This window comes from Salmo salar, chromosome ssa10 (assembly GCF_905237065.1).
Source record: "Salmo salar chromosome ssa10, Ssal_v3.1, whole genome shotgun sequence".
Taxonomy (NCBI): Eukaryota; Metazoa; Chordata; class Actinopteri; order Salmoniformes; family Salmonidae; genus Salmo; species Salmo salar.
The window spans coordinates 63,598,135-63,621,184 of record NC_059451.1 but is presented as its reverse complement, the minus strand read 5'-3'; the positions used below and the strand labels follow the sequence as shown (position 1 = coordinate 63,621,184).

Here is a 23,050-nt window from a genome sequence, read left to right as displayed (position 1 = left end):
GCATTTCTTATCAATTAACAATTCATTAATGTTGATGGAATCGGAATGTTAAGTGTTGCCAAAGCATGTCTACATGGCACAGGTAACAGAAGAGACCAGAACGACTCCAGTTCATGACCCTAACACTGCTGAAGACCTCTTTTACTCCAAACATGTTACGGTATATCCACATTCCTGTCATTATTGCAATGTTCTACAACAGAGAACTCAGAGGAGGAGACAGGTAGACTGGTTGGCAGCTTACCGGATGAAGAAGCGCCACAATGTCCAGCTGAGGATGAGGACGATGCCCAGGAACCAGCATTGGGTGACGAAGAAGGGGATGGGCAGCATGATGGTCCTGGGGTCGTATTTGACCACGATGAGGAACTCGGTCACTGTGATGGCTGCCACCAGCCACGCCTGCTGCCCCAGCTTCCTATAGAACTTCCTGAGGGAGGAAGGAGGAGACAGATGATTGAATTGCTAGAAAGGGAAAGGGGGATACCTAGTCAGTTGTAAAGACACACTACACAATACATAGTGTTACTAATACTCACGGGTCATCCATGAAGTCGTAGATCTCCCTCATGGCCACTCCGCCCACGTTGACAAAGAAGACGAGGCGAAGCAACACCAGGTAGTGCTCCGGAGGCATCCACAGCACAAACTTCAGGTAGAAGGTGTTCAGCTCCGCCAGCAGGAACTAACAGAGAGAGCAAGAGAGAAGGGAGAGCGAGATGGAGACAGGCAGGGAGATTGCAGAGAGATTACAGGTCAGAGGGGAGGAAAACTTGAGTAGGGAGATAAGCGACAGATTAGTGTGGGCGAAAGTGAGAGCGCAACATAGACAGAGTGACAGTCGACAAAGAGAGTTAAGTGAGAGAGAAATGAGAGAGACAGCAACTAAAAAAAAATACAACATAAGAAACAACAGTAAAGAAATGAGAGAGACAGCAACAGTGAGAGAGAAATGAGAGAGACAGCAACAGTGAGAGAGAAATGAGAGAGACAGCAACAGTGAGAGAGAAATGAGAGAGACAGCAACAGTGAGAGAGAAATGAGAGAGACAGCAACAGTGAGAGAGAGAGATTGAGTCTCACCATGAAGATGATTCCCAGGACAGCCAGCCACCTGCGTAGGTTGGAGGCAGGCTTCCACTCAAACTTGACCCAGCTGTAGGGTGTGAACTGGAAGGCCATGCGCTTGATCTTCCCCCTGATTAACAGACACACACATATCGTATACAATCCATCCCTAATAAGAAATGAGAACATTCTATAAAAAAAAATACTACTACAAACTCTTTGATAGGAGAATATTAGTTAAGTAAACAATGGCCATATCTATAACTTATGACATTGGGACTTGGAACTTCTTTGTGTACAAGCTTAATGAAGCGTAACCAAGGTGGCAGGAGATGGGCAGCGTACTTGTATGTGGGGATGTTCCACAGTCCCTGCCACTGGTAGGGCTTCATAGACAGCCAGCCTAAGGTCTTCATCCCAGCGTAGATCCCCAGGCCATTACACACCAGCACATCCATTATCCACTGAAAGACAGACATGACATTTAGGATTCACAGAACAAGACATGGCATTCAGCATTCTCTAAAGACAAAATCCTAACTCAAGCTTTCTGCACATAACATTCAGTATCTACTTACAGGGAGACATAGCATTCAACATCAACTGACAGGCACAGCGAGACAGATGTACTGACGGGGCGGCAGGTAGCCTAGTGGTTAGAGTGTTGGGCCAGTAACCGAATGGTTGCTAGATAGAAGCCCCGAGCTGACAAGGTAAAAATCTGTCGTTCTGCCCCTGAACAAGGCAGTTAACCCACTGTTCCTAGGCCGTCATTGTAAATAAGAATTTGTTCTTAACTTGCCTAGTTAAATAAAAGGTAAAAAGAATAATTAGCATTCAACTGACAGACACTTGAAATTCAATAAAGCCAGTTGCTTTTCAATTGCCTCCCAGTATCAAACCTGACCAAACATCCATTATCCAAACTGTAATCAATAACAAAATCAACAGGGAACACACATATCCTTGTCAGACACAACTGTGTGTTATGAAGAAGAGGTACATACATGGTCCCACCAGCACTCAGAGAAGTTGGGGAGCTGGTGCTCCAGACTGTACTCCAGGAACTCAAACATCACGCTGATGATCATACACATCCACCAGTCTCTGATCACAAGTGTCTGACAGAAGAAGAGGGAGATGGAGACGTGAATTCGGTTGTTGTGGATTTCTGTAAGCAGTTGCCCACCACTGTGTATGATGATGTCATATTTCTAACTCTACCTTTAATCCAGTATTAATGCTAATCAAGTATGAAATATAGGCTTAAAATACAGTACACTACTCAGACCCACCTTAATATACCAGCCAAGAAAGTGAGCGGGGACAAAGCCATCCATCTTGTCCTGCAAAAATAGCATTCATGTAATATTTTTTAACCTTTGTCAGCAGTGACCTTTGGGACAGCCCTTTTACAACCATGTTAACAAGTAACTGAGAACCTTGTTTGACGCGAACAACAGTGGATTGAAATATCTGTGGAAATTAGAGTGATTAATGAGTGGAATTTATGGTTACAAAATTAACAAGTCCACAGAAAGCCAGCATTTTGGAGTGTACAGTCCACTAGGGCAGTCTGTTGGCTTAAGGGAACCCAGTAGGAGCCCTGAGTGAAGTATTACTCTGTCGAGCAAGACAGAGACAGAGACAGAGAGAGAGACACACACACACACACCGAGAGAGCGAGAACAAGCGAGAGAGACACCTAGAAAGCAAGAGAAAGCGAAAGAGACACACACCGAGAGAGCGAGAGACACAAACACACCGAGAGAGCGAGAAAGAGCGAGACACACACATCAAGAGAGCGAGAGAGTGCAAGAGAAAGAGAGAGAGAAATGCGAGAGAGAGAGAAATGCGCGAGAGAGAGAAATGTCTTTAGTGTCACAGCCCCTGTAGGTGCCACCATTGCTGTTGTGCTACAGGTTAATGTGTGCGCACGCGTCTTACCCAGATGTTATGCCAGGGGTCGGTGGTGTTCCCCGGGTCGTATATGAGGCAGTTGCCGCCATAGTCCCTCTCCGGCAGGGCTACCCCCAGTTTGGGGTCAATGTACTTCATAAACTGTCTCCCATCACGGACCGTCTAATGAATGAGGGCAAATTAAGTATACACAAATAGATAGTATTTAGTGCTTGTCTATATGTACTTGTCTATGTATACTGAACAAAAACAAAACGCAGCATGTAAAGTGTTGGTCCCATGTTTCATGAGCTGAAATAAAAGATCCCAGAAATGTTTCAGACGCACAAAAAGCTTACTTCTCTCAAATGTAGTGCACACATTTTATTTTTTACATTCCTGTGTGTGAACATTTCTCCTTTGCGAAGATAATCCATCTGCCTGACAGGTGTGGCATATCAAGAAGCTGACTAAACAGCATGATCATTACACAGGTGCACCTTGTGCTGGGGACAATAAAAGGCCACTTTAAAATGTACTGTTTTGTCACACAGCACAATGCCACAGATGTCTCAAGTTTTGCGGAAGCGTGCAATTGGCATGCAGACTGAACGAATGTCCACCAGAGCTGTTGACAGAGAATTGAATTGCAACCGCAGACCACGTGTAACCACGCCAGCCCAGGACCTCCACATCTGGTTTCTTTACCTGCGGGATCATCTGAGACTAGCCTCCCAGACGGCTGATGAAACTGAGGAGCAATGCTATCTGTAATCAAGCCCTTTTGTGGGGAAAAACTCATTCCGATTGGCTGGGCTTGACTCCCAGGCCCACCCATGGCTGCACACCTGCCCTGTCATGTGAAATCCATAGATAGTGCCTAATTTATTTATTTCAATTGACTGATTTCCTTATATGAACTTTAACTCAGTAAAATTGCTGCAGTTGCGTTTAGATTTCTGTTCAGTATACTTTGAACATAACTTCTCAATGTACATAGATAGAGAAGTTAACTAGTTTCTGGAAGATGTGTTTTCTTTCATTCCCTTTAAGTCCCTTCAGATCCATTCCGCATCTAATCGTGTCATTGATCCTTTTCCCTTTTGATTGTCCCGCTTTACTAAAAAGACCTAGTTGTCAGTGCTCCCAGAGAGAACTTGCCTCTGTATTTCAAAGCTGATTGGAGTGATTATTCATTGAAACAACAATTCTATTGCAACTATAATAGCACAAACAATTCAGTGCTCGGGTGTGTGTGTGTGTGTGTGTGTGTTGGTGCAATCGACCCACCTGGAACAGCACAAAGATAAGGAATAACTCGTAGACAACGGAGACACATAGCCAGAAGCGCCAGTATGCTGGAGAGAAAAAGAGAGATATCAAAATATTATACATTTTAGCATAAGCGCCAGTATGCTGGAGAGAAAAAGAGAGATATCAAAATATTATACATTTTAGCATAATCTACACTCCTGGGACATCCACAAGGTGCTTTCCCTGTTAATTCTTTAGTCTAAAACGGAGGAGGCGGGAGTGCTAAGTTCACATATGGAATTGTTTTAAGATGGTCATACTATCGATCATTAAGCGATTTGATTTAGAATTTTAGGACCCCCTCAGGTATCCAAAAAATATATAGATTTTGGCCTTTACTACTAAATCCCACAGAAACACATTGAATAACACATTCATAAATGGCAAAAAGGACAGCCCAAAAATGTATCATAAGAAACCAGGTTAACACATTGTCCTAAATCTAGCAGATATAAAAATAACTCACAAAACTACCTTCATACTGCCATTCCTTTTTTTTTACCGGTACCGGTTACCTTCAGATGAGTCCCGTGACAGATATCTTCAGTTTAAACTGACAGATTTTGATGGGATTTTTTAAATGTAACTTAGATTGATGCACTGGTGAGTCAATCGACTCTAGGGGGTTAACGGAAAACAGTAAACCACCACAAAACTGAGTCACTAATAAGGACCGCAAGGAAACATTACTGCACAGCATCCATTTTGTTTGTTTTGTTTATTGACAGTGTAGTGGGGCTGGGATACATACCGTAGCTCCAGTTTCTCCAGTCTAAAACCCTGGAGTAACCTTCACACCATCCAGTCCTATACAAGACTTTAGTCTCCTACAATGGGCCATTTGTTTTGCAAAATAGAAACACCTGGCAACAAGATGACAATGCCTGCAAACCACAAGTAGTGTTGTAGCATGACAAGTGTTGTCGTGTTTGCACTTTACTATCCATCACCTGTAGGAAACGAATGGGCAGGTATGAGTAGGACTGCTTAAATAGCTAACAAAAATGGTTAAATGGACCATCTGCATTGACCATTTTATTTTTAGTGACTGCACACTCAAATTCACACACACACACACACACACACACACACACACACACACACACACACAGCACAACACACACGCACTCACATAGTGAGCTACTGTTTATCATATATCCTGATGCCTATACATATCTAACCCTACCACTCCAGTATCCCTTCACATTGGAAATATGTTATTGGCATCGACCCTGGAACTGACCCTTTATATAGCTTACTTACTTTCTCGTGTTCTTCTCATTTCGATTTCTTGGGGCTTTTTGGTTAACTTTCCTTTATAGTACTACAGATATTGATAACTGCATTTTTGGGAAAGCGCTTGCAAGGCATTTAACTTCCCCAAAAGGCTTGCAGTCAAGCATCTGCTCTCCTCTCCCTCGCTAGGAAGCCTGCTATGGTTGTGACAGTCATTTCACGTCCCTAAGGAACATGGCACCAACAGTGCATACACACGGGCATAATGCACACTTCCATGATAAAAGGAAGTCGTACTCTACTTAGAACTATCTGAAGAGGCAAGATGGTGTTGTAGAATCTGGATAAGAGCCATCGGGTTAAAATGATCGTCTGAGAATCTGAGCATTTCTGATAAACATCCACAAATGACAACTGTTGATTGAAAATAAAGCTTATCTGAGGGCTTCTTGACTACAGTACGAAAGATCAGTCTGTTAAAGGATGAGAAATGTGCTGTGCAAACAAAAGGTGGTACTGCTGGTCGCTATCTAAAATGCTAAACCGTAGCTAAATCCATCATACATGGTGAATATACACAGAAAAAGGGGCTGAGAAACCATGCTCTAACCAGTCCCATTGGTGTGACCTCCTAGCCCTGCCGAAATCCCGCTGGCAGTGCAGTGAGAGCTCAGATTTAGGCATTACATTGGTGCTTGAAGTACTCTGCTTCCAGTAATGGATAAGGGATTTAAACACTAATACAGTGCCTTCAGAAAGTACTCACACCCCTCGACTTAAATGTTTTTGTTGTGTTACAGCCAGAATTTAAAATACATTACATTTTGATTTGTGACAATATTATGTTTTAAAAAATTCTTACACATTAATAAAAAAATTACATCTGAAATGTTGAGTCAATAAGTATAAAACACTTTATGGCAAGCCTAAATACATTTAGGAGTAAAAATGTGCTTAACCTGTTGGGGCTAGGGGGCAGTATTTGCACGGCCGGATAAAAAAATGTACCCGATTTAAACTGGTTACTACTCTTGCCCAGAAACGAAAATATGCATATAATTAGCAGATTTGGATAGAAAACACTCTAAAGTTTCTAAAACTGTTTCAATGGTGTCTGTGAGTATAACAGAACTCATATGGCAGGCCAAAACCTGAGAAGATTCCATACAGGAAGTGCCCTGTCTGACAATTTGTTCTCCTTCTGTGGCATCTCTATCAAAAATACAGCATCTCTGCTGTAACGTGACATTTTCTAAGGCTTCCATTGGTTCTCAGAAGGCGCCAGAAAGTGGAATGACGTCTCTGCAGTCTCTGGGCGAAAAACAGGAGTTTTTGTTTGTGGTCAGGCAGGGAACAATGACACTGGAGATGCGCGTCCACGAGACAACTCCATGTTTTTCTTTCAGTCTTTGAATGAATACGACATCGCCCGGTTGGAATATTATCGCTATTTTACGAGAAAATCGCATCAAAATTGATTTTAAACAGCGTTTGACATGCTTCGAAGTACGGTAATGGAATATTTTGACATTTTTTGTCACGACCTGAACGCACGAACAAAACGGAGCTATTTGAATATAACTATGGATTATTTGGAACCAAAACAACATTTGTTGTTGAAGTAGAAGTCCTGGGAGTGCATTCTGACGAAGAACAGCAAAGGTAATCAAATTTTTCTTATAGGAAATCTGAGTTTGGTGAGGGCCAAACTTGGTGGGTGTCAAATTAGCTAGCCGTGATATCGACTCAGAATATTGCAAAATGTGCTTTCGCCAAAAAGCTATTTTAAAATCTGACACCGCGATTGCATAAAGGAGTTCCGTATCTATAATTCTTTAAAATAATTATGTATTTTGTGAATGTTAATCGTGAGTAATTTAGTAAATTCCCCGGAGGTTCACGGTGGGTATGCTAGTTCTGAACATCACATGCTAATGTAAAAAGCTGTTTTTTGATATAAATATGACCTTGATTGAACAAAACATGCATGTATTGTATAACAATGTCCTAGGAGTGTCATCTGATGAAGATCAAAGGTTAGTGCTGCATTTAGCTGTGGTTTTGGTTTTTGTGACATATATGCTTGCTTTGAAAATGGCTGTGTGATTATTTTTGGCAGGGTACTCTCCTGACATAATCTAATGTTTTACTTTCGCTGTAAAGCCTTTTTGAAATTGGACAATGTGGTTAGATTAACGAGAGTCTTGTCTTTAAAATGGTGTAAAATAGTCATATTTTTGAGAAATTCAAGTTATAGCATTTATGAGGCATTTGTATTTCGTGCCACACGATTCCACTGGCTGTTGACTAGGCGTCCCACCTTGCCCAGGGAGGTTAACAACCGTTCCACAGGTGCATGTTCATTAATTGTTTATGGTTCATTGAACAAGCATGGGGAAAGTGTTTAAACCCTTTACAATGAAGATCTGTGAAGTTATTTGGATTTTTACTAATTATCTTTGAAAGACCGGGTCCTGAAAAAGGGACTTTTCTTTATTTTCTGAGTTTACAATGCCTCTTTGGTTTGTAGCCCTTGCCAGGCTTTCCTACTGTCCTTGAAAAGGTTTTCATATTTGTCTTTGTATGCTGCCTTGCACTACTTGATTTTGCTTTTGAGTTGCCTCTGAATATTTTTCCATTTTCTCTTTTAGTGCCACCTGATTCAAAAACATTTGTTTTTTTCAATTCCAGAGTTACACACGGTTTATTATTGGGGAAGACGTTGAGACTTTATTTTTGGGAATAACGAGATCCTCACAGAAACGGATGTACTCAGACACTATCCGCTGGCTCTTCCAGGTCATCGGCAATGTCCATCAGGGCCGCCAAGTCAGTGGACTCAAAATAGTGATGGAGGGCTTCAGGAGCCCAGCTTTTAAATCTCCCCTTTTTAGCCTTCTCTCGCTACAAACGCGGTTTGTAGAGTCAGATGAGCGTAACTATGTTATGATCTGAACTCCTAAGATTGGGTATTGCCTTGGAAAAATATGCGCCCAGTTTCCACTGTTCCTGACCAACGCACATGCTGCGATTAAATTTTTTTTTTTTAAATTTAAAAAAATTGTTAAACTGGTGGTGCTTGAAAACGACACACAGGAAAAGGACAAATCTGGCTATGCAGTAAGGCTGCACGATTTGGACAAAACAACAAATTGTGATTTTTTGGGGGCCAGATATTGCAGTTGTGATCTTGAACTGCAATTTTTTTTTTCTTATTTTAGCGTTTGTTTTTAAACAACCTAAGTTAATTATTTATTCAGGCAGGCGGGCAGCCATAGGCTGCAGATGGAATAGGAAGCTTATGATTGTGTAATTATTTAGAAGTAGGCTCAAATCATTATAATTGAAATTGTTAGTCAAAGTTCCATAAAAACATGTAACGCGTAGCCTAATGATTGCAAGGTGCTGCCTGTGTCCAAAACATTGGAGTCCAGTCACTCAACGTGACGTTTCAACTTCTCTTTAATTTTGTTATACAGTGTTGGGAGGCAACTTGGGAGAAATGTGTGTGAGATGGAATCTTGTATCTCCGGTCCAGCTTGTTTATCATCTTCTTGAAGCCGTCTTTGCTGACTGTGTAAATAGGAACCACTTCTTTGGCTTTGCGATGGATGAACCTTGGTAATTTTTGCCTGTTTAACGTAGGTGGCTGGTTGTGGCTGAGGGGCTTTTTTCGTCACATAATCGTCGTGAAGCAGGGGATGGTTTTCTTCAAAGGATTGACTAAATGTGTCTTGTCGCCGCCACAACTGAGGCACTTTTTGCACAACACTTGCATTTAGTTGACGTGTAGCAGAAATACTGCCACACCACGGAAGATTCGCCGCTTTTGGCACAAAATTGACATTCTTGCTAGCACTAGCAGCACTCATGTTTCGAACACTCACTGATGTAAAGCCGCAGAGTTCCTAAACGTCATACTGTACTGTCTTTGGTAAAGCCCTCTCTCTCCTCACCAGCATCTAACTGCGCGCTCTAAGTGGGGAGACTTGTGACTAGCCATCATGTGCATGCCATGCAGAGAGTAAGAGAGGCCTCTTGTTGTAATAAAGGAGGGTCAAAGGAGAAAAATCACAGCACATGTCAATTTCAATCTGAATTAGATTTACCGTGCAGCCTTACTCTGCAGGCTCAACGAGTCAGAAAATGTGGGTGCTGGCAGACGACCGAGGGGTGGGTGGTGGAGAGAGCAAGAATCCAAGGCCGGGTGTCTCAACACCAGCCCAAATTCCTGCCCTGCGCCTGCCACTCCCCACCGCAAAAGGCTATGAAAGGCTCACCTCCACCCCTCGAGTTTTACATTAGAGTCGTGAACGGAACTTTCCAGTGTCTGTTTAAGTCACACTGCTGGGTCTGGCTCAGCAGAGGCCAGGGCAGCCGGAGGATGAAGCCAGTTCCTCGGTCTCTGTGTTCAGACTGAACCGTTTCACAGTGGAACCCCAGGTGGTTCCTAAACAGGCCAATAGTAGTTTGCAAAAGAGTGTACAAAACAGACCCAGGAGTGAGTGTGTGACAGAAACTGGGGGATTCTGTTCAATACTCCTCGTGAACGGGTGAATAGTCGGACTGCACAATTAATCGAAATTGCAAATGTTGCCATGTGCAATTTCCATATCGCAACAGGCTGCAATTTTTGGAAAAAGGGTCCCCTGGGAAAATCCGACCAACACTTCAGCTCCTACCAGGTCACGACAAATTCTACTGTACCTGGTGTTTTCATTAGCCGTCATTCCAAACACCAACCATAGAAATACAATTTGTATTCTGATTCTATGATTCCAACAGTTCACCTAAGTGGTTTGAGCAAAATCACAAGTAAAATCGCAATATTTGGAATTTTGTTTTAAACGCAATTAGATTTGCCCATATCGCGCAGCCCTTGTCAACGAAATGTTGAACTTACCCAGTACCAGGATATTTTTGCCAAAAACCTGGTTGCCTCTACCAGGAGGCTGAACCTTGGTCGCAAGTGGATCTTCCTGCAAGACAATAACCCCAAGCCTGCATCAAAATATGTGGTTTGAATTGAAGAGGGCAGTCCATAAGCGCAGATGAAGGATATCTGTGGCTTGAAGGATTCTGTAATGGTTCAAGATCCCTTCCAATGTGTTCTCCAGTTCATTAAATATATTTTTGGAAAAGAGGTTTAGTGCTGTTAATCATCGGAAGGTGAGGTATTGAAATATAATGAAAACATGGTGTCATGACATTGGCCTGTGGGTAAGGTTTATGACCCCCCCCCCATAAATACCTTTCTCCCTTCCCCTCTCTTTCTGACCCTACTGAAGGACTTGAATAGCCTGTGTTAAATATAGAGTCTGGGAACATCAAACAAATGGGGAAAAGGAACCATATTTTGGTAATAAAACCAATTGGAAATATGCTTGGGAACGTAATGAGTATGGATGTCAGTTCGGTTGTCATCTGAGACATGACTGATGACAGGACGACAAACTGTACCTGAGAAAGTATACACCCTCGATTTATCAGAGTCACATGGAATTGTTATGCAATTGAAATGTTTGATATTGAAATTGTTAGGAGATTAAATGTAATTTTAACTTCCAAATGAGAGAATTGGGTTTTCATAAGGAAAGTGCCCTGCTTGATCAGTGGCCCACCCCTGTGAAGAGACAGGGGTTATAAACGATGAAACACATCCTTCCCCCTCTCCACTATATAAGCCTTTGATGAAAAGATAACCACATGTTCCAGTACGTGAGGTCTGCAGCCTCTACGTTAGAAGGACACACGTCAAGTACAGAACTAAGCCAACCTCAGCGTGAGCTTTGATGGCGAATGGTATGAACTTTGAGCTTATTCACTACAGAAGTGATACTTCCTAGCCGTTGAGTTGGCAGCGGCCGCTGTAGACGTGGGCTAGGAAAGGACGGACGACAGATCCAGTCTAACAACCAGACGAAGATACCACCACGTATCCACTTTACCACCATTGACATTCTTCCGAGGACAGGAAGATCTGTTGGCCAACCCGGCCAGCATCTACGACCAATCTACCGAAGCGCAGCTCAGAGTAAATATTTATTGCATTTTCCTTTTCCAAATGGGCGGTAATTTAGAATGCATAAGATAATGTATTTACGATAGCATAGCTGCTGTTTCTTTGTTCCTAAATCTTCCCGCTGTTTCATTCAAGCCCAACCCCCTTTCCTTTGTGTAACCAGCCATCATGTATGACATCATTTGTATTCGGTGTATTTGTAATTCTGTGTGATTAGTTTAGGTATTTAGTAAATAAATAATTAAACCCAATTTTGTATTGCTGATTCAACTTGTTAGCCAGGGTTCGTGAAGATAGCCAAGAATTTACAACTTTCATTATGAGACTGAAAATAAGATAAGGGTTAATATTGACTGCTATCGATGTAAAATATGACTAAGTATTTTAAGAGTTTAGTCGGAAGATAACAGCTCTATAAACGTTCTTCCGTGGTGCCCCGACTTTCTAGTTAATTACATTTACATGATTAGCTTAATCAGGTAATATTAATTACAGAGAAAGGATTTTATAGGTTAGCATGTCATATCACTTAATCCGGCATAGCCAAAGACACGACAATGGGTTCAATCATTTTCACCCCGACCTTTGAAAAAATATGACTTAATCTGAGCATTTGTATAAAATAATGTAATTTCCCAATATATTTTTAGCATACAATATAGCTCAGTATTTGAATCATTTTATACACTCAATTTTGCTCATCTTTATCAAGGGTGTGAATTTCTTACTGTATATGTGCTGGTTGGGAATGTCATCTACTTGATCACAGCTCTGCAAACCACAATTTATTTCAATCTTCACTGGTATTTGGCTTGTTCTGTGTTAGTAGGTCAAGAATTAGGGTTGCAATCTCAAATCAGAATGCCGCTCACAATATTGAGAATGACTGTACTTATGCAGGTGTTAGGGAAATGGGATATCTAGTCAGTTGCACAACAATGCATTGAACTGAAATGTGTCTTCAGCATTTAACCCAACCCCTCTGAATCATTTAAATGTGTTTCATTCCCAAGCATAGCTTCAGGTGAATGTCTGCAATAAGAACGTTTCTCAATGTATAAATCCAAGAAGTATCTGATTGGCTGCGGTAGTATAATTTATTAGGATTCCCATTAGCTACTGCACATGCAGCAGCTACTCTTCCTGGGGTCCACATTAAAACGTACAAACATGAAAGTACAGAACAGAATAAGATATTAAATTCCAAATAAAAAATATGAGTTAAATACAAAATATGAAACAAAGCGACAACAAAAATATTATTTACACACTATTCATATATACAGTGCATACAGAAAGTATTAACACCCTTTGACTTTTTCCACATCGTTACACCCTTCTCCTAAAATGTTATTTTAAAAAAAAATCCTCAATCTACCCACAATACCACATAATGACGAAGCAAAAAACAGGTTTAAAATTTTAGCAAATTTGGAAAAAATACAAAAACGTGACTCAAATTGAGCTCAGGTGCATCCTGTTTCCATTGACCATCCTTGATGTTTCTACAACTTGATTATAGTCCACCTATGGTAAATTCAAATTCATTTGGAATTGGTCTACAGTACCAGTCAAAAGTTTGACACCTATTCATTCCGGTGTTTCATTTATTTTTTTGCTATTTTCTACATTTTTGAATAATAGTGAAGACAAAAACGAATGAAATAACACATTTGGAATCATGTAGTAACCAAAAAAGTTAAACAAATGAAAATATTTTACTTTTGAGATTCTTCAAAGTAGCCACCCTTTGCCTTGACAGCTTTGCACACTCTTGGCATTCTCTCAACCAGCTTCACGTGGTAGTCAATTGGAATGCATTTCAATTAAACAGGTGTGCCTTGTTAAAAGTTAATTTGTGGAATTTATTTCCTGCTTAATGCGTTTCAACCAATTAGTTGTGTTGTGACAATATAAGGGTGGTATACAGAAGATAGACCTATTTGGTAAAAGACCAAGTCCATATTATGGCAAGAACAGCTCAAAAAAGAAAAGACAAACAGTCCATCATAACATGAAGGTCAATCAGGAACATTAAGAACTTTGAAAGTTGTGTTAAAGTGCAGTCGCAAAAACCAAGCGCTATGATTAAAAAGGACGACCCAGAGTCACCTCTGCTGCAGAGGATAAGTTCATTAGAGTTAACGGCATGTCAGAAATTGCAGCCCAAATAAATGCTTCAGAGTTCAAGTAACGGACACATCGCAACATCAAATGTTCAGAGACTGCGTGAATCAGGTCTTCATGGTCAAATTCCTGCAAAGAAACCACTACTAAAGGACACCAATAAGAAGACGAGACTTGCTTGGGCCAAGAAACACAAGCAATGGACAGACCGGTGGAAATCTGTCCTTTGGTTTGATGAGTCTAAATTTGAGATTTTTGGGTCCAACTGCCATGTCTATGTGAGACGCAGAGTAGGTGAAAGGATGATCTCTGCATGTGTAGTTCCCACCGTGAAGCATGGAGGTGGTGAGATGGTGTGAGGGGTGCTTTGCTGGTGACGCTGATTTATTTAGAATTCAAGACAAGACACGCCATTCCATCTGGTTTGCGCTTAGTGGGACTATCATTTGTTTTTCAACAGGACAATGACCCTAGGGTTGCACATTTTGGGGACTACTCAGAGGTGGAAACTTTCCGTGGGAATTAACGGGAATATATCCAAATGAATATTAATACCATTTAAATGTAGATGTTTTTTGCAGTGGATATATTTACCATATCATAAGTAGACAGAAACTGTTTACATTATCATAAGTAGACATTGCAAATGATTAATACCTCCAAAAGAAATAAAAAACAAATTAGGTACAAATTGAACTTTAATTAAAAGGGTCTGAATATTTAAACACTTTCAAAAATGTCAAAAGACCTATTTTCGCTTTGTCATTATGGGTTATTGTGTGTAGATTGATAAGAAAAAAAAAGATTTAGAATAAGGCTGTAACTTAAAATGTGGAAAAAGGCAAGGGGTCTGAATACTTTCTGAATGCACTGGACATATTGGTATTCTTATATACAGTACAGTTCAATTAGATCTTTAGAAAGAGCAGAGGCATTGTGATACAATATGTTCTTTTTTAGAAGCTCCCCAGCTCAGTTGTTGGGCTCCAAGCAACGCTAAACAAAGTCAAAACCAAACAAAGCAACAGTCTATGAAAAAAATATGTTTGAAATGCATTGTCCAGCTGTACTGACTGCTAGTCAGTCACTTTGGATAAAAGCATTTGCCAAAGGACTGAAAGGTAACGTAATGCAACGTACTCTAAACAGAAATAAACATGCTAGTTACAGTTGATATGAGGAAATCAGTCAACCGAAAGAAATAGATTTGGCCCTAATCTATGGATTTCACTTGACAGAATACATATGCATCCGTTGGTCACAGATAAATAAATAAAAAAGTAGGGGCATGGATCAGTCAGTATCTGGTGTAACCACCATTTGCCTCATGCAGCACGACATCTCCTTTGCATAGAGTTGATCAGGCTGTTGATTGTGGCCCCACTCCTCTTCAATGGCTGTGCAAAGTTGCTGGATATTGGCGGGAACTGGAACACGCTGCTGTACACGTCGATTCAGAGCATCCAAAACGTACTCAATAGGTGACATGTCTGGAATCAGGATTCATCTGTAAAGAGCACACTTCTCCAGCGTACCAGTGGCCATTGAAGGTGAGCATTTGCCCACTGAAGTTGGTTACGACGCCAATCTGCAGTCAGGTCAAGACCCTGGTGAGGATGACTAGCACGCAGATGAACTTCCCAGAGACGGTTCCTGACAGTTTGTGCAGAAATTCTTTGGTGTGCAAACCCACAGTTTCATCAGCTGTCCGGGTGGCTGGTCTCAGACCATGCCGCATGCCACAGGTGAAGAAGCCGGAAGTGGATGTCCTGGGCTGGCTTGGTTACACTGAGGTTGAACATATTGCCAAATTCTCAAAAACGACATTGGAGGCAACTTATGGTAGAGAAATGAACATTAAATTCTCTGGCAACAGCTCTGGTGGACATTCCTGCAGTCAGCATGCCAATTCCCTCAAAACATCTGTGGCATTGACTTGTGTGCACCTGCACATTTTAGAGTAGCCTTTTATTGTCCCCAGCACTCGGTGCACCTGTGTAATGATAATGTGTTTAATCAGCTTCTTGATATGCCACACCTGTCAGGTGGATGAATTATCTTGGTAAAGGAGAAATGCTCACTAACAGGAATATAAACAAATTTGTGCACAAGATTTGAGGGAAATAACATTTTTTGTTCAGTATAGACACACTACATATACACACAGAGATAGATAGATACATATACACACACAAAAGCATGTGAACACCCCTTAAAATTAGTGGATTTGGCTATTTCAGCCACACCCGTCGCTGACAATGTATAAAATTGAGCACACCGCCATGCAATCTCCATAGACAAACATTGGCTGTAGAATGGCCTTAGTGAAGAGCTCAGTGACTTTCAATGTGGCACCGTCATAGGATGCCACCTTTCCAACAAGTCACTTTGTAAAATGTATGCCCTGCTAGAGCTGCCTCGGTCAACTGTAAGTGCTGTTATTGTGAAATGGAAACATCTAGGTGCAACAACAGCTCAACCGCAAAGTGGTAGGTAACAAGCTCACAGGACGGGACCGCAGAGTGCTGAAGCGTGTAAAAATCGTCTGTCCTCGGTTGCAGCACTCACTACCACACACAGTCGGGATGGTCTTCATTGCCCACTCCATTGCTGTGCCTCCAAACATCTATATTGATCTAAAAGCAGACAGGCATTCTTTCTCTCCCCACTAAAGACATTTTCAGAGGAAGAAGAACAGACCTGCTCTTTACACCCCAGTATCTCTACTTGCACATTCATCTTCTGCACATCTATCACTTCACTGTTTAATTGCTAAATTGTAATTACTTCGCCACTACGGCCTATTTATTGCCTTACCTCCCTAATCTTACTACATTTGGACACACTATATAGATTTTTCTATTGCGTTATTGACTATGTTTGTTTATACCATGTGTAACTCTGTTGTTGTGTCGCACTGCTTTGCTTTATCTTGTCCAGGTCCCAGTTGTAAATGAGAACTTGTTCTCAACTGGCCTACCTGGTTAAATAAAGGTGAAATATAAAAATAAAAGACCGGAGAGCAATACTCCATTCCAGAGTTTGATTTGACACCTGTGCGTGCCACGGCAGTTGACAACTTTTTATGTTCGACATGTACACAGTGCTGCTGCAGCACCCCCACCTTTGAAAGCAGTGATTCACCGCAAGCCATATCTTGGGATGAATATTATAGGGATGCCGCTTTTCGGTTTCACAAAAGCATTAACTCCCTCTTTTCTTCTTTCAAAGTGTAAAAGTGACCATGTTGACTCACTAACGGTGTCTCTTTGGACAGGATGTAGTTTTGCTGAGAGCGTGTCCCATATCATATGTCAATGCACTTAGCCTACGTATGAAAAAGGCTTACACTGTCTGCAACTTCTAAGGACTGGCAGGCTCGTATTAACTGAAGCACAACAGCACAAAGAAGCAGAAATGTGAAGAGTATTTGCACTGCGGGTGGAGGTTGTGTTACCTGGATGTGGTCTGGTGAATGGGCCATCTTTGGCTTGTGTCACTCCAAAGCAGAGGAACACTAGGATGCTGGCCACAATCCCTCTGGTAGAAAACACAAGCAGACTTAAGTAAATATAATAACTAATGAAAAACTCACACACAGCTCAGTCCTCTTTACAGGACGACTAAAAGATACATTTATAAGATTATGACATCTATATACATGGACTGGAATTCATGGTTTGCATTGAAATATCATTATTTGACCAATGTTTTGGCTAGAGAGCATAAATAATAATTTTACTTTCAACCCTCAGAGGTTTTTTTCTGTAGGTCAAGGTGGGTGAAAGAACAAGTTTTAGAGGTCGAAGACCAGGCAAGTTAAGGACAGGGCCCAGGCAAGCTGAGTATACGTGGCATGCTAGCTATAAGGTCTTCTGGGTTGTATCTCAATCTACACAGCCTCCTCTTCTTTCACCACACCCATCTGAGAGACCTGGATCGACACAAACAATATTGCAAACGGCATTGTGCCTAGGAGGGCATGTGTGCTTTTACCTATCATGTCTTTTCAGATCAGTGCACATGACTAAAGAGGCGATAAGGTGAGAAAGCCAAGGTGAGTGAGACAACCACCCCCAGGGGATCAGTACATTCAGGTGAAGGCGTTCAGCCAGGCATGCAGTAGGGCAGTGCCGTTGGTTGTGACCCGGGGGGAAGAAGATGTAGTGGGCTCTAATCTCCCAGGCGAGCTGGGCCTCGCTGACAACGGCAAATCCCGTTAATGACCGTCGGATTGTCAGTACAGATAACAGGAATAGCTGGTTGGGGTTAATGCCTTCCTAAGTAACACCAACACACAGAAACACACGTGCAAACACACTTCCTCCGTCTGAAGACTCCCCAATGCTGCCAAATTCCTCTGCTCGCAAAACTCACTGAAATGGCGTAAGACCTTGCAAAGGCGCTTAAAGTTCTTACTTCCATTATAGTACCAAAATGTACAAAAAAAAGTATGTTAATGACTAGTACAAAAGCAGGGGGGAATAGAAACAGTCCTTTGCTCTCCAAAGCATCCATTAGTCAATACCTAGCTTTTTCCTACATTATATCTATGCCTTGCAATCTTAGATGTATTCTCCAACAGCCGTTAATATTTAATTTGCTTAAATGCTGGCCATCTCTTTCATAATAGTGCGATTTCTACTAGGTTTCACAGCATCTTTACGCTACAGAACCTAGTAAGAGTTGAGTACTTATTACCGTGCAATATATATTTTGACATTTCACAAAAGTGCTCAAGAATGGAACAGTCAAAGCTAAAAATAAAGGAGGAACCTAAAAGTCTGTGTGCTGACTGTGCTACAAGCCAGCTGGGCTGAAGGTGACTGGCTGTTGGAGGTGGAAGCGATTCATTTCACACAAGCAGTCATGACTAAGTGTGTGTGTGTGTGTGTGCTGCATGATTATATAAGACGTCATGGAAGAGACATCGTGAGTGCGTAACTGAATGGCTGACCTTTTAGTGTTGTACGTTGTATCCTGGGGTGTCTCCTCCAACAGAGTGACATAGACCAACACGCATGTGAGAATGAAAAGCACAGTGACTGTATGTGCTCTCCTGCAATGAGAGAGAGGGAGGGTGAGGAGAGAGAATGGTAATCAATGACAGTGTGGCAAGAAGAATCAGTAACATTCATTGGCTGGACATGCAATGAGCAGAAGTGACTAAGAGTGTGTGTATGTGTGAAAGAGTGTTGAGATTCTTGGGCGAATTCAGTTCAATGACAACAGATAGTTAATCTCCACTTTGCCATGCATGTGCTGATACTGGGCTGTTATACCATTCCTCCATACAGCATCCTAGTTTGAGTACACTTAAGAGAGTTCCCTTTTCTCCACAGTTCAGTGTGCTACATATGAACAGGCCACATTGCATGTTTCAAGTATGTACCTACCACACACACACACACACACACACACACACACCATCTACAGACACTGATTAACTAAAAAGACTGGTCGGGGCAGTGAAGAGAAAAAACACTGAGGGAATGTGAATGATAGGTTGGAGGTTGTTCAAGAGGGTAAATGGTGTGAAAGAGCGATAGGGGAAGGAGGGAGAAGGGTGGAAGAATAGGAGAGGACATTGAGCGCAGGGGTCACAGAATCCCTCTGAGATAGGATGCCTGTCTGCCAGCATTCTTGAGAGAGAGGGGGTGAGAATAGGGCTAGGCGATATATTGAATTCATTTGGACTTATGTTTTAGCGCGATATTCCAAAACACAAAAAAAAAATTCTGTGCTAGGTGTACCTTCCCCATTTACACCAGAGATCTGCATACACAGTACCTTCAGAAAGTATTCACACCCCTAGACTTTCTCCGCATTTTGTTGTGTAACAGCCTTAACTTAAAATCGACTGAATTGAGATTGTGTCACTGATCTATACACAACACCCCAGAATGTCAAAGTGGATTTAAAAAAAAAAAAAAATTGTGTTTACAAATGAAAGCTGAAATATCTTGAGTCAATAAGTATTCAATCTTATGGCAAGCCTAAATAAGTTCAAGAGTAAAACAAAAGTCTAAATAAGTTGCATGGACTCACTCGGTGTGCATTAATAGCGTTTAACATGCTTTTGAATGACTACCTCAGCTCTACACCTCACACATACTGATAATTGTAAAGGTTCCTCAGTCAAGCAGTGAATTTCAAGCACAGCTTAAACCACAAAGACCAGGGAGGTTTTCCACAAAGGGCATCTATTGATAGATGGGTAAAAAAAAAAAAAGCAGACATTGAATATCCCTTTGAGCATGGTGCAGTTAATTACACTTTGGCTGGTGTATCAACACACCCAGTCACTACAAAGACAGGTGCCCTTCCTAACTCAGTTGCCGGAGAAGGAGGAAACCGCTCGGGGATTTCCCCATGAGGCCAATGATGATTAAAACGGTTAGAGTTTAATGGCTGTGTTAAGAGATAAAGGAGGATGGATCAACAACATTGTAGTTACTCCACAATACTAACATAAATGACAGAGTGAAAATGAAAGCTGTACAGAATAAACATTACAAAAAAAAAAAAACACATGCATCCTGTTTGCAATAAGGCAATACTGTAAACATTTTGGCAAAGAAATGTACTTTCTGTCCTGAATACAAGGCGTTATGCTTCAGGCAAATCCAACACATCGCCGAGTACCACTCTTCATATTTTCAATCATGGTGGTGGCTGCATCATGTTATGGGAATGCTTGTCATCGGCAAGGACCTGGGAGTTTCTTTATGATAAAAAAAAATAAGAAAAAAAAAGAACTAAGCACAAGCAAAATCCTAGAGGAAAACTTGGAAAGCAGACTTAACCAACAGACACTGGGGAGACAAATTCACCTTTCAGCAGGACACCTTTCACGGTAAAAGTTAGCACTTGTTGTATTCAGCGCAGGTGGCAAATAAAGTTTGATTTGAACTACCTAAAACACAAAGCCAAATCTACGCTGGAGCTGCTTACCAAGACAACATTGAATGTTCCTGAGTAGCCTAGTTACAGTTTTGACTTAAAATCGTCTTGCAAATCTATGGCAAGACTATAAAATAACTGTTTCGCAATGATAACAACCAACTTGACAGATCTTGAATAATTTTTTAAAGAATGGGCAAATATTGTACAATCAAGGTCTGCAAAACACAGACTTACCCAGAAAGACTCGCAGCAGTAATCTCTGCCAAAGGTGATTCTAACATGTATTGGCTCACAGGCTGAATACTTATCAAATAAAGATGGGGTTTACTTTTCCATAAAGAAAACAAAAATACACATTTTCTCCACTTTGACATTAGAGTATTGAGTGTAGATCATTGACAAATGAGACAATCAAATCCATTTTAATCCCACTTTGTAACAAAACTTGGAAAAAGTCAAGGGGTGTGAATACTTTCTGAAGGCACTGTATACTGACGAGATTCTCATGTTTTCGCCCAAACAATGGGAATCATTGTCCCAAAGGAAGGCGACAAGCTTAGGTCCAAAATAAGCCCATTTAAACACATTGGATCTGTCAAACACATTGGACAGAATAAGCCCATTGAAACACATTGGACATATTTTGGCAAGAGTGAAATCCTTCCGCCTCTTCACACACACAGCCCCTCCCTGTGCCACTCAAAACAACAAAGATGAGAACACTTCGTCCTCACTGACAAGTGGTTTCAACTGGCTATTTGCATTTGAGGTTTGGTCTCATATGGACACCGGAACACATTGAGACATTTAACTGTAACAGAAGATAACGATACTCCTCAAAGCAGACACTACTAAAAGGGAAGAATCAATGAACATTGATTCTGGAAAATTAATGCTTAATTTGTCACACATGGCATTGCTGTACCACATACCGCTAGAAGCATTTTAGCCAAAGACTGTTATACTACCTGTCAAGTCTGTTTTATAAATGTGCAATCATTGTGAGAAATAAGGTAGGCCACTTGATTTCAAATCTGAACAAAGTGGACAGGCTAGCATGCTATTCAAACAGAAGGGTGTGTATGACTATTCAACTATTCTGCCTTGTTAGCTAGCAAAAATGTCTAAGTTGGCTAAACTTGAAACATAAAGATCAGCTAGCTACTGATTAGCATGTGGGCTTGTGATTGAGAGATTGTTTTGAGGACTGTCTATTTTCTATAATGCCTGCTGCAAGAAGTGAGTCAATATTAGAGGTCGACCGATTAATCGGAATGGCCGATTAATTAGGGCCGAAGTCAAGTTTTCATAACAATCGGTAATCGGTATTTTTGGCCACCGATTTGGCGTTTTTTTTTAATATTATTTTTTTTTACACCTTTATTTAACTAGGCAAGTCAGATTAAGAAACCATTCTTATTTACAATGACGGCCTAGAAACGGGGGTTAACTGCCTTGTTCAGGGGGGATTCGTTTTTGCAACCTTCGGTTACCAGTCCAACGCTCTAACCACCTTCCTTACATTGCACTCCACAAGGATTAACAGGCTGACTACCTGTTACGCGAGGGCAGCAAGAAGCAAAGGTAAGTTGCTAGCTAGCATTATACTTATAAAAACTATCAATCTTAACATAATCACTAGTTAACTACACATGGTTGATGATATTACTAGTTTATCTAACGTGTCCTGCGTTGCATATAATCGATGCGGTGCCTGTTAATTTTCATTGAATCACAGCCTACTTCGACAAACGGTGTTGATTTAACAAGCGCATTTCCGAAAAAAGTACTGTCGTTGCACCAATGTACCTAACCATAAACATCAATGCCTAACAGGAATATTTAGACTTAGCCACCCGTTAGATAAAATACGGAACGGTTCCGTATGTCACTGAAAGAAAAAAAAGTGTGTTTTCGAGATGATAGTTTCCAGATTCGACCATATTAATGACCTAAGGCTCGTATTTCTGTGTGTTTATTATATTATAATTAAATCTATGATTTGATAGAGCAGTCTGAGTGGTGGTAGGCAGCAGCAGGCTCGTAAGCATTCATTCAAACAGCCCTTCGCTGTGCTTCAAGCATTGCGCTGTTTATGACTTCAACCTGGGTGGGTATAATTTGTGGAACGTTCCAACAGGAATCTATTCCAAAAACTTCGTAAATAACAAGGTTTTCAAAAAACAACGCATACAAAGTTGTATAGCGGCAGAATAAAATACCGGGTAGGGAGTGGTCTATTTCATAGCGTTTTTCACTCATCACGTTTATTCCGAAAAATGTCTGTCCTCACATGTCTGTTTGACTATGGACAAACATTAAGAATAAGCTACGTGGTGAGTTGATGCCTATTCGACAGCTAGTTAGCTAGGTTTGTATGTGTTGCTACTTTGTATGCGTTGTTGGTTGGCAACCTTTTACTTTACGTTTTTTGGAACAGATTCCTGTTGGAACGTTCCACAAATTATACCCACCCCTT

The 23,050-nt window shown here is 41.1% G+C and overlaps 1 protein-coding gene across 4 annotated transcripts in view; it reads right to left on the bottom strand.

Annotated features, from left to right (window-relative positions):
• The window catches only part of ptdss2 (phosphatidylserine synthase 2), a 112,252-nt gene that overhangs the window by 6,255 nt on the left and 82,947 nt on the right, over positions 1-23,050 (bottom strand). For all 4 annotated transcript variants that reach the window (XM_045688018.1, XM_014123837.2, XM_014123838.2 and 1 more), the window contains exons 3-12: positions 18,623-18,724; positions 17,123-17,205; positions 4,257-4,324; positions 3,015-3,149; positions 2,363-2,413; positions 2,075-2,188; positions 1,413-1,531; positions 1,083-1,197; positions 540-685; positions 245-430 (exon numbers count right to left, since the gene is read on the bottom strand). In XM_045688018.1, coding sequence (XP_045543974.1) covers positions 245-430; positions 540-685; positions 1,083-1,197; positions 1,413-1,531; positions 2,075-2,188; positions 2,363-2,413; positions 3,015-3,149; positions 4,257-4,324; positions 17,123-17,205; positions 18,623-18,724 — 1,119 coding nt within the window. The remainder of the gene's footprint in view (positions 1-244; positions 431-539; positions 686-1,082; positions 1,198-1,412; positions 1,532-2,074; positions 2,189-2,362; positions 2,414-3,014; positions 3,150-4,256; positions 4,325-17,122; positions 17,206-18,622; positions 18,725-23,050) is intronic.